The 12,750-nt window shown below is 39.0% G+C and overlaps 1 protein-coding gene across 1 annotated transcript; it reads left to right on the top strand.

The window, feature by feature from the left end:
- Positions 1 to 7,084: 7,084 nt before the first annotated feature.
- Positions 7,085 to 12,247, top strand: C1H15orf61 (chromosome 1 C15orf61 homolog). Its single transcript, XM_016198233.2, has 2 exons — positions 7,085 to 7,445; positions 11,758 to 12,247. Exons 1-2 carry the CDS (start codon positions 7,100 to 7,102, stop codon positions 11,883 to 11,885), a joined length of 474 nt encoding a protein of 157 aa, XP_016053719.2. The 5' UTR covers positions 7,085 to 7,099; the 3' UTR covers positions 11,886 to 12,247.
- Positions 12,248 to 12,750: the final 503 nt, after the last annotated feature.

The raw sequence follows: 12,750 nt of genomic DNA, 5'->3' as shown, positions 1-12,750 counted from the left end.
GGCCAGATGCTCTCTCCAATAAAACCTAAGTTTTTAAAACTAAACTTTCATATTTGAATAAAATTTTAAACTTACAGAAAAAGTTGTAAAAGCAGTCCAAAGACTTCCCATATATATATATATATATATATATATATATATATATATACTCTTTACTCAGGTCCCTCCAATAAAACCCAAGTTTCAGAGTTTGATCCCTTGCTTAGACTTGGGATCTTGGTTGGTGGTACCCAAATTCCTCAATGCATGGCTGGCTCTCAACTTCAATATACAGAGAAATTGTTGTTTTACAATAAACTTTGCAGCAAGTGATCCAGTTTTGAAAGATCACTTTTTTTGAGAGTCATCATGTAGGCCATCCCAAAATTTCCTTTGAGCCAGAAAGACTTCTGGGCTAGACAGGCCGTATTTTGGATCTTGAATGCTATTTCCTGTGTCCTTACTGAGTGGACAACATCTAAGGGATGTTAAATTGTGTCAACTACATTTCCATCTAAGTCTGATGTTACATGACTCTTTTTAACTGTAATCAAAGCATGGGGTTTTGAGTTCCTCCAATGTAGGTTCAAATCCCAGGGCACCACCTACCTGCTCTGTGATTGTAGGCAACTTTTTTTGTTTTTTTAAATCCTCACCCAAGAATATTTTTCTATTGCTCTGCAGAGAGAGAAAGAGAGAGAGAGAGAGAGAGAGAGAGAGAGAGAGAGAGAAACATCAATTGGTTGCCTCCCACACTCACCCTGACCCGGGGACAGGGATCGAGCCTGCAACCAAGGTACATGCCCTTGGCGGGAATGGAACCGGGAACCCTTCAGTCCGAGGGTCAATGCTCTAACCACTGAGCCAAACCGGTTAGGGCTATAGGCAACTTTTCAACCTCTCTGACATTCGGTTTCCTCAGCTTGAAAATGAGGAAAATAAAACCCCGCTTTGGAGCGTTGTTTAAATGAGACGATAGGTGTAAACTATCTAGCATGAGCAAACACTCAGGAATGGTAGACGTTATTAGTTGATGTTATTGCCACTTTTAGCTTAAGAAGCTGTGTCATCTATTCATGCACAAGTGGAAAGGTATTTCATAGCATGGAATCTGCAAATGTAGATGAATATTTTTGAAAGTTTTCTCCTGAAGGGAAAAACCAGATAAAATTTAATGTTATTGTACAGTAAATTAAAAACCTGTCCCATCTGAAAATACCAGTCACTACAAAACCTAAACTGACAAATCATAAACCAGGGGTGGACTTCAGTATTTCTATTATGTAATGATTCAAGGCCCCTTTAAATGGAGAGCCCCCTTAGGGCATCTCCATATTTGTTTATAGATCATTAACTACTTGACAGTGAGACTGGGGAGGGGGCATTAAGACTTACAGCTAACACTCTAAGAGCCACTGTTGGTTGAAGATCAGCAATAAAGCCAAAATAGCTTAGGAATTTGATATGAAAATATGATTTGTGTTACAAGATGTCATATGCTATTCATGAATGTATCTGTTAGTAAAACAAGGTTTGCTTTACGAAGCTGGGACCGTAACTATGGCCCATGTGACAAGGTGAATTTACTTGGCCATGTTTTCAAATGCTTCCCCAGGTGTTGACTCCATATTATAAAGATTTGTAATATTGGAAACATGCCCATAAAATGGATTGTATTAGCTACAGGCATAAATTGTTATCTGGTTTCTAAAAGTCACAAATATCTCCTTGCCACCAGATTCTAGCATCCATAGCAGAAGACGGGAATAGAAATGTTTCCTAGTGAAAAGCTCACTGAAAGCTAGGAGGCCAGAATTTTGATTCTTGGTTCTTCTATATGATTTTGGATACATTTCTTACCTATTCTGTAGTTTAATTTCTCCAACTACCAAAATTAGAATTTTAATTAAAAACACTGACCCTATATGGTAAATTTTTTCTCCAACATCCCTCAGACACACTACTTACATATTACTAACTTTACCCACTTTTTAAAAATTCTTATTCAACAAGTAGAGTACCTACCACATGCCAAATACTGTCCTACACATGTATTTTTCTGGATCACAAAGGTTAACAAAGTAGGCATAAATCTGTAGCCTTAGGAAGTTTACATTCCAGTTGGGGTGAACTTGAGAGTAGTTTAGACACAAGATGCTTTTGGATGAGATTCTGTACCCAGTAAAATGTTTTACCAGAGTAATTCTTCTTGCCACTCTTTGTAACAGCAGTCCCAGCTGCCAGCGGACTCATTGGGGGGCTGTCAGAACATCAATCAGTTCTACAGAAGGACTTGAGAAGATCTAGATAAGAATACAGCAGTTCCTTCCCTTCCTAATGACTTCTGCCATAACTCAGAACTTCCATGAAGATAACTTTGCATAAAACCCATGTACATTGTCCTTGCCAGGGCAGACACAAAGCTATAGGAATGGAGCAGCAAGCAGTGTTTGCCACTGATAGGAGTGGGAGAATTAGTGAGCATTCGTTCAGCTATAGGGGTAACTCACAGACACCTCCTCTGGTGCTGAGCTTGGTTTAGAGGCCACTGAGCCGTTAAGCAGATTTGGGTGGCTCTTTTGGGTATCTGTTTTTAAGTTCCAAAGCATTCTGGAGTGTGAATCCTCTCCATGGTCCTTCTTTCCTTCGCCCAAATATTCTTAAGCCTCAGACTGGAAATTATAAATAAAATCCTAAGTGTAAACATTTCTATCCCTTTTTCATAAGTCCTTTATCTTTTACCAACATATTCACTCAGTTCTTGTCTATAATTCTCCTTCTGAGAATAGCAGTGAATTAAAACCTACCCTACAGGATCTCACAGTAAGGTTGTAAAAACAACATGAGAATAAATATCCTATTTATGTACAAGGTCATGTTTGGGTCATGTCCACTATATATGTTCTCTCTACATGTTCATAAACACTAATAAGATGTGTTAATATATAACACTACCTGTAGAATTCATTGATTTTTTTCAAACTTTTTACTGAATAATAATATACATACAGAAAAGTGCACATATATGTTCAAAGAATCCACTAACTGAATACACCCTTTTAACTAGAATCCAGGTCAAGAAAGAGAGTAATTAGTAGGTTCATTATTTATAACAAAAATGTACCACTCTGATGGGGGATGTTGATAGAGGGAGGCATTTCATATGTGGGGCAGGAATATATGAGAAATCTCTGTACCTTTCTCTTACTTTGCTGTGAGCCTAAAACTACACTTAAAAATAAAGTCTATTATTTTTAAAAAGTTATGGAAATAAAAGAGAGAGAATAATCCCAGTCCCCAGAAATCTCGCCATACTTCTTCTGATCACTAGCCCCCTCTCTCCGCATCCTGCTAAAATTACCACTATCCTGCCTTCTACCAGCATAATGAGTTGTGGCCAGTTTTTATACTTTACGTAAATGAAATCATATAGTAGGTACTTTCATGTCTGGCTTCTTTCACTCTTATGTTGGTAAGATTCATGCACATTGTGTGTGATTCTAGATTCGATAATTCCCTCTCATTGCTGTACAGCATTCCATCATGTGAATATGCCACAATTTGTCTATCTGCTCTACTACTGATAGGCTTTTGAGTAATTTCTAGGTCAAATATTAAAAACATAGTGCTGCTATAAATATTCCAGTATGCCTTTTAGAGAACATATGCACACACAATTTCTACTGGTTTTCGTTATGGACTGAATATTTGTGTCCCTTCTAAATTCATATGTTGAATCCTTAATACCCAATGTGACTGTATTTGGAGATAGGGTCCATGAGGAAGTGATAAGGTTAAATGAGATCATAAGGGCTGGTGCCCTAATAAGGAAAGGAAGAGACAGACACCAGAACTAGCTCTCTCTGCCATGGGAAGATATGGTAAGACGGAGCTGCAAGCCAAAACAAAGCTCACCAAGAACCCAATTGCCTGACATTTAGGTCTTAAATTTTCCAGTCTCCAGAGCTGTGAGAAATAAACTTCTGTTGTTTAGTCACCCAGTCTGTGATACTATGTTATGAAAACCTGAGCACACCAATACAAATACATACCTAGGAGTGGTATGGCTGGGTCATAAGGAATGCATACAGGCATACCTCAGAGTTAAAGCAGGTTTGGTAGTCTTTTTGCTGGTGGACAGTCTTGCCTTCAACTTGTAAAAACACAACATCTGTAAAGCTCAATAAGGCAAAAAGCAAAAAAACGAGGTATGCCTGTATATTCAGCTGTAATATATACTCCCCCAATTTTTCCAAAGAGGTTGCCAGCAGTATATAAAAGTTATAATAGCTGCATTTCTTCACCAACACTTAGTACTTTTTTTTTTTTTTAAATATATCTTTACTGACTTGAGAGACAGGAAAGGAGAGGGAGGGAGGGAGAGATAGAAACATCAATGATGAGAGAGTCATTGATCGGCTGCCTCCTGCATGCCCCAGACTGGGGATTTAGCCCGCAACCTGGGCATGTGCCCTGACCAGGAATCGAACCCCGATTGCCTGGATCCTAGGTCAATGCTCAACCGCTGAGCAAAGCCCAGCTGGGCAACACTTAGTACTTTCTATCTTTTCTACTTTAGCCACCCTGGTGGGTGTGTAATGGTATTCCATTGTGGTTTTAATTTCCATTTCTTGGATGATTACTGAAATTAAGCCATTTTTCACCTTTATGTTTATTTCAGATATTCTTTGTGAAGAATACATTCAAATATTTTTTCAACCTTTCTATTGGATTGTGTGTGTTTTTTTTAATGACTTGTTCTAGATTGCAAATGCTTTGTCAGACCTGTGTATTACAAATACTTCTCCCACTCTGTGGATTACCATTTCACTCTCTTAATGGTGCCTTTTAATGAACAGAAAGTCTTAATTTTAATATATTCTAATTTGTCAATTTTGTAGAACTAATTTTTAGCATGTTTTGAACATCTACAATGTCCTAGGTTTCTTTAAAACAAAAACAAGAAGCCTAAATCCTTTTTAGGAACAGAGTGATACAGCCATGTACATGCTAAGTGCTATACACAATATCACTCTTTATATTAAGGTTCCTTCTAAGGGATATGCCATTTCTCCATGCTTTGTAGAAAACTAAGTATTCGTGTATTTATTTTTTAATTGTTGGACACAGTGTTTTTTAAATATTCACTTAGGTTTTTGAATACCAACTTCTAAGCCCCTTTGTTTCATGGCCCTTGAGAATTGGAACTGAAAAGAAAATCAAGCATCTGATCTGAATTGTGAGTTTTTTGAGAAATTATGTTCTTTCAATTATGTCAGAAGAGATATACAGAAGTCATGTTCTCCAGCTCTGAATCATCAGGTTAGGGTAATATTTTATTCAAACACTCTTGACTACCTGGGTGTGGTCGGTCCCCCAGCTGTCATCTCTGGAGGAATTTCCTACCTTACAAAAGAGAGGGAGATAAGGTAAATCATCATCACTAATGAGGTTTTTCGAAGAGAGCATATCCCAACACAAATCCTTCAGTTCCCTAGCCCTTTTCCCAAGCCTTCATGAGAGAATGCAATGAAACCTATCTAAATCTCTGCTTCTCTTTATCAGTGGTTTTTCTCTTACATGTCACAGAACCTAGGGTTTCTGAGACGTACTTCAGAGGCTCCACAAATATTTGATTCAAGTTTCACTTTTTAAAATAGAGTTTTACATGGCCAAAAAAAGATTCAATGCCAAAATTTAACATATTGCAAAACTGCCTACACATTGAGGTTGTCATTTCAGTGTAGATCTCAGAATTAATCTCCACCCGCCATCTTTATAACTGAAGCACAAGCCCAAGAGTTCAAGGTCAATCATTTAAAAACCACTCTTATTTGTATCTACTTCTCTGGAGGGCTCAGGATATTCTCCATAGTATACAACCGAAACAGAGGAATAAGAAATAAACTGTCCCTAGGCTGCTACAACTGCAACTGTTGTCCATAACCCCCAACTTCAAAATATTTCAAGCACACAACAGCAGGGTCAAGTCCAGTGGCAGTGGGACCAAAACATACATTTTCTGAGCTTGGTCTGCAGACTTCCTACTTATTATCTTAGCTACCCAACTTCCTTCCAATGAATTCCTTTTTTTGCTAAAAGCAAAACAAAAAGAAAACCCCCAAGACAGCAACAAACCAGGCTCGTTGTTTTTTAATTTACCTATAATGTTAAAAATTTGAACTTACAAATGTTTAGTAGTAAAACAAGTTTTCTTACACACATGTACTTTGTATGTTAAGGTTCTGTGACAGATTTTGTTTGAAAAAGAACTCCAACGCTTTTTAAATTTTAATTTGAAAACCACAGTCCTGAATCACCTCCCTGACTCCTTGCATGGCTACAAGTAATTTGTAGTGACTGAGGACTATAAAGTCTGTAAGTAAAACACTCCCAGTCTGGCGTTCACCAGGCTCTTAGGAGAGAGGTCACGAGCTGTACACATCTGGGCACCATCCAGGCCTGTTTGTGTTTGTTTGTTTTTTAAAAAAAACTTTTTATTTTGAAGTATCTGGGACTTATTTTAAACAGTGAACACGACGACCACGAAGACCTAAGCATAATAATTCTCCCTGACTTTACAGCCGATGCAAATCTGGGGGCTTAGCTTTCAACTCACTTCCCTGAGGGCACCTTCTCAAGTATCCCCTCGACAATGTCAAATTAAGGATTTCACTTGAGCCAAGGCCTAGGAGATGGGTGTGAGTTCTGCCACTCACTAAGGTGATCGTTGTTTTAGGCCTTCATTTTCCTCATACCCGAAGTGACATAACCTCCTGACCCCTCCCCCGGCCCCAGGGTTATTAACGACTACATGAGGTCATAAGGGGAGATTTCACCACTTTCTCCGAGCTGCTGACCTCCCCGCCGCCGGCCGGACACCGGGCCCGCCCCGGGCCCCTGCGCTCGCTCCCGGGACGGCCGCGGGACCTTCGTGCGCACGCGCTGCCGCTCCCCCAGGTCTCTCGCGCTCTTTCGCGGCGCTCGTCTGGCGTCCCCGCCGTTACTCCCGGGGGACGGGCGCGCGCCCGCGCGCCGGGTGCGCGCTCTACAGCGGCCCAGCCCCCAGCAGCGCGCGCCCCGCGGCGTCCGAGGGGCGGGGGACGCGGCGCGGCAGGCCATGGAGGCCCTGCGGAGAGCCCACGAGGCCGCGCTCCGGCTGCTGCTCTGCGGGCCTTGGGCCTCGGGCGCCGCCTCCCGCCCGAAGCCCCGCGCCTCCGAGGTGCTGACGCAGCACCTGCTGCAGCGGCGCCTGCCGCACTGGACCTCCTTCTGCGTGCCCTACAGCGCCGTCCGCAACGACCAGTTCGGCCTCTCGCACTTCAACTGGCCGGTGCAGGGCGCCAACTATCACGTCCTGCGCACCGGTTGCTTCCCCTTCATCAAGTACCACTGCTCCAAGGCCCCCTGGCAGGACCTGGCCCAGCAGGACCGGTTCTTCACGGCGCTCAAGGTCGTCAATCTCGGTGAGTGGCCCGGGCGGGTGAAGCTCGTCCCGCCGACGATGGCCCCACTGTTTGCAAAGCACAGTGACAAACCCTCTCGCTCGGAGGCCGGGACCCCGGCCCAAGGGCAGACCATGTTGGTGCAGAAGCCCTGTTTCGGCCCCGTGCGGGCTCGCCCTGGCGCACGCTCTCGCCATGCTCGCCCCTTGCTGTTGGGTCTCCCAGACACTGCCTCTGCGGCCCCCCACACTGCACCCTTCTGGCGCTGGCCTTGGCTCTTGTCTTCTGTATTCCACACCCAGTAGGTGCTTATCAGGGCTAAGCTGTTGCTACTGAATGGTCCCCCGGAAAGTGGGCGTTATCCGCAGGCGGGTGTGAGGGACCACCTGGGGACCGGGCATTGCATCCCCACTTCCTGCAGCTCTTCCTGCAGTTCTTAACGGGAAGGACCCCTACATTGGGCAGTAAGGAGGGTGTAAGCATGGTAGCATTTGTCCCCATGAGCATCACTTTGTGCGTGCGTTCATATTCCAAAAACTGGAACTACTTTTTTAAGTTTCTTTGTTTTCTTTATATGAAATCTCCGCAAGTTCCTTTCACTAAAAGCACTAAAGGTTTTCACCAGTCATATTAGTTTCCTCAGGTGCTAGGCCTAAAAGGTATTTAAAAGACTCTGCCTCTTTAATATTTGTATGTTTTCATGGGACTGTTTTAATTCTGAGAGTATTTACTCTTGCTGGATGTCTGTTTTCTTTTGGTTAATGACAGAGGAGGCATGAACATTGACATGAGGTATCTTTTATAGGTCAGTGAAAAATAGGCCTCAAGATGTTTTGAACCTATTAATAGCTGATACCAAACTAGTCCAGATTTTAGTAATTCAGAATCTTGACATGGGAGCTGAACCATGTTGCCAGCCCAGTTTTTTAAAACTAGACTTAAAGCTAAAGCAGCTGCACTAGTGTTACGTCGCCTGGTCACTCATTAAAGTTAAGTATGGTATGTATGTTTTTGCATATAGTAACTCACATATGTCAGTCATGGGGTTTTTGAGCCATTGCTCCACTGGGATTGTCCTAGGTTCAGTCCAGTAAGGAGCAGGTTATTTAGCAATGTGTAATCCTTTAAATAAATGTCTTATTGTTTGGCTGAGGGACTATATAGAGCATGCCTCCTAATTCTGAGGTTGATACAAGTTGTAAGGGTGAGGTGACTTAGATAGTTCAATTCACAATTATTTGAAAAGACTGGCATGACGACTAGAGTCAAGAAGAATACATGTTTTTTTAAAAAAGTTTAGCATTTTCAGAATCAGAAAAAAATCATTCTTCCCAAATATAAAGAGTAATAGCTTAGGAAAAGTATAACAGGAGAAAAAGTATAACATGAACCAAATGCCTTTTTAAAAAGTTTTTACCACTTAAAACCTAACACTTTAGGAACATCTTAATGATTAGGGGCCTTTTTTTTTTTTTAAGGTAGAAAGAAACGCAAAGAAATGTAGGATCTCCAGAATATGCTCACATAGAAAAGTAAAGCCTTTTGAAGGAAGAAACAACAGTTGTAGTTTTTTTTATGTGGAGGAGAAGGTAGAAGAGTGATTGAATGGTCTTTGTGGTCTTTGAGAAATTCTAAAAATCCCATACATGGGAATAAGAATTTTAAGTTAATCAAAAGGAAAACTTTCTGCGCAGGCATGCTTTAATACAAATTGGATTATACAGATAAAGGGAATTTATTTCTGGACTTTTTAAAGAGTAATGTACCAATTTGGTGATGTTTATTTTGTATTTTTGTCTGAAGGTTAGGGAATGTGAATTAGATAATAGGATTCTTTCTTACTCTGTGATGTACAATTTCCCATCTGGATCATCAAGTACAGAGTCTATTGATAAAAACACTCAGGATTTTATTTGTCTTCTTCCCTTCCAAATTAGAAATTATCAGAGTAATTCATTTTTCCATTTTGTAAATAAAGGCTTCTCTCTTACCCATTTGTTCTCTTTCTCCTCCGCCTTTCCTTCATTGGGAGCTGACATTTTACTGATGGTTTATCAGTCTGGGTATCCTGCTGGGAAGTAGATTGAGATTTAAGAAAAGCAACTTACCATTGGAATGAATGGGTAATCAGAGACTTGCTACGAAGTTCTAATTTTTTTTAAGTGCTTAATTTGACACTGGTTTGTTTACCTACTGTTCAACTGACTCAAAATGAATTATTATGCAAAGAACTGACTTTCCAGTTCATTTCGATGTTATGGTATGTTTCAGACAGGATGGAAAAAATTTAATTTTTCATGGACTCTTAAAGACTTTAAAGCATATGTACTATAGATAAAGAAAATTATGTTTTATTAATGTGTAAATTACACATTATAAATGGCAACTCTTTCCATATAGTGCAGTAGCCTGATTGTATTGAACTGACCGCAGGAAAAAAAAATATAGAATTTCTGACTCCTATATCACAACTCCATCCCCTATCAAACAGCATTACTAGTAGTGGCTCTTAGTTGTTTCTTAATAAGAGATAATGTTGTTATTGAGCTAGTAATCTTTGATCAGTCCTCCATTTTAGCTGAAAAAATATTAACCGTTTGTGTGCTTTTTTTAAAAAAAAGGGTCAATATTTAACTAAAAGCTGTGATAAATATTGTAAAACAAACAAAATTTTCAGTATCACCAGCTATTCCTTATGTCCTTAGAATTGGTTTAAAAGGCATATTTTATATATTTTACTCTCAGTATATTTAGAAAATTAGTAATTGTTTCTACAGCCTGTTTTTCTTTCTCACTCCATTGGTTTTCAGCTTTTGAAACTGTGATACCATTTTAAATTTATTTTTTTATTTCAACTGCTCCCTCTACTCTTTGCTCACTTCTGTCTTGTTTTTTTTTCTTCTCTTGTCCACTCTCTCGCCCCTTGTCCCACTTGCCTTTTTTTTAAATTTTTGGTTAAATGATTTATAAATAGCTTTATGTTGCTAGTTTTTATGAATATTTTGTGACATTCCCTTGGGGCATTTAGAGATTCTTTTGGATATTGCCAAGGCAAAGAAGGTTATATACTGTAAAAGATTTCATAGGAGTTCCAGGGAACTCTGTGATAGTGACAAGCTGTGACCCAGTATATTCCTAAAAATAGAGAGGTGCCCGCTTGAATGGGCATTTTTGTCTCTTCTCATTGCCAGCTAGTGATGTTTCTCCTGATTAATCTTTGGCATTACAGTGGCTCGAATGCAGCTTCAGGGGATAAGCACAAAATAGTTCAATGCACTTAAACACTCAAAAACAACACAGTACAGCAAATATCCTCTTGCAGAAAAATAAGAAAAAAGTTAGCAATATTAGTCCTGTGTGTTGATTTCTCTATTAACTAGAAAGAAAATTATTTTCCAAATGTATATCTTTTCCTTTAAATTGTCATTTTCTGTCCCAATTCCTACACGGGAAAAATAAAATTAATACTTGTGTAGAGCATACAATATTTGCTATTGACTTGTGCCTGCAGTTTTATACATATGTTTTTAATGCTAATGGTCATTGATTTTAAATAAATGCCTTAAAAAAGATAGGAATTGTGAAAGTTTGTGTCCAACATAGTCTTATATGCATATGAATGCTCATATGCATATCCAAATCTCAGTGTAGTATGTGTTTAGTTTCATGTATCACAAATGGCAACTAATCTCAAATATATCAGCAAAATCTTATCAAATGGAAATATTCCAAGGAAGAAACATGTTGGAGTCTATTATGTACCTATTTTAAATAGGTTGAAACAAGATTGTTTTCAAATCAAATGCAAAAATACTAGTGGGGTTATTTCTCATGCCTGTTATTGTACTAAAATCTTCCTTAGAGTTAGGTTTTGCCTTAGTTTTGAAAGCAGCTATTTTACCCAATTTCTTTTAAGTTGTACAAAAAAATTACTTTAGCCATCAGTGTTACTAACTTAAAGTTGACCTAGTGATTTAAACTCAACCAGGAGTATCTACAACTAAATTAATGAATATTCTGTTTACTTATTTGTGAAAAGAATATAGAATTACTTCATAATTACTCAGAAGTCATGAACTAGTGCTTGTCAAGTTCTTTCAATTAAAATTTATACCAACCGTATCTTTAGGTTTAAAAATCTCTAGGCTCACACAATTGTTACTATGTTCTACAAACATGAAATTGAGCTCTTAGGGTCAATATTTATATTTTTATAACTTCATAATTTGTTGACATTGCTAAAGAGTGCTATGTCACTTGTCTCATGACAAATAATGGGTGCATAATTAATAAGCATTGATGTTCAGAAATAACGTGCTCGTTTGTTTTTTAGGTATTCCAACTTTATTATATGGACTTGGCTCCTGGTTATTTGCTAGAGTCACAGAGACTGTGCATACCAGTTACGGACCAATAACAGTTTATTTTCTAAATAAAGAAGATGAAGGTGCCATGTATTGAAAGTGTACATTGGAGAACATAAATGTTAGTGGATTTTCTCTTGTGTATATGTGGAATATTTATTTTTGATCCTTTAAAATAAAACTTTTGCAAACACCTTGTTTTCCTTTGGAGTCTGGTTCTTCAAGATGAATCATGGCCCTCAAGAGGCAAAGCTTTTCATACATTGTTACATATTACATACTCCGTCTAGCCAATGGGAACTCGAAACACATGACGCTTACACCAAATTTTTTCCTAGGACTAGATTAAACTACAGATGAAAATTATTATAACATATATAGATTCTATAGTTAGGTATTAAATTCTCTTTGAAGAGAAAATATAGACACCCACACAAAGAAGGAAGGGGACAACCTTTTATATAACATTGGAAAAAGAAGTAGGGGGTTTTAGGATATATTTTAGAGATAATATCACTGGTAAGTCCAATAATGATGAGAATTAAATGGCAATCTGAAATCTAAACCATTCAGCTGCCAGGATTTTAAATGGAAATTTGTTAAAACCATTTACCTGGATAAGAGATCTGGGGATAATATTGAAACTTTTTTTAATTGAATTTATTGGGTGACATTGGTTAATAAAATTATGTAGGTTTCAGATATACAATTGTGTAATACATCACCTGTATATTGTATTGTGTGTTCACCGCCCCAAGTCAAGCTGCCTTCCCTCACCATTTATTCCCACGTTACCCTCTTCTACCTCCCCCGACCCCCTTTCCCTCTGGTAATCACTATACTATTGTCTGTGTCTTTGAGATTTTCTTTGCTTAATCCGTTCACCTTTTTCACCCAGCCCCCCAGACCACCTCTACTCTGACAGCTGTCAGTTTGTTCTCTATGAGTCTGTGTCTATTCTG

The sequence above is a fragment of the Miniopterus natalensis genome, chromosome 1 (assembly GCF_054644295.1).
Source record: "Miniopterus natalensis isolate mMinNat1 chromosome 1, mMinNat1.hap1, whole genome shotgun sequence".
NCBI classification, from domain to species: domain Eukaryota; kingdom Metazoa; phylum Chordata; class Mammalia; order Chiroptera; family Miniopteridae; genus Miniopterus; species Miniopterus natalensis.
Note: the sequence above shows the minus strand (reverse complement) of the source record. Positions and strands in the feature narration are given on the sequence as shown.

What these genes read in the sequence shown, in the direction of transcription:
- C1H15orf61 (XM_016198233.2), top strand. Translation starts at nt 7,100, where the DNA reads ATGGAGGCCCTGCGGAGAGCCCACGAGGCCGCGCTCCGGCTGCTGCTC. An exon ending in GCTCAAGGTCGTCAATCTCG is followed by an intron (nt 7,446 to 11,757) that starts GTGAGTGGCCCG and finishes TTTGTTTTTTAG; the next exon opens with GTATTCCAACTTTATTATAT.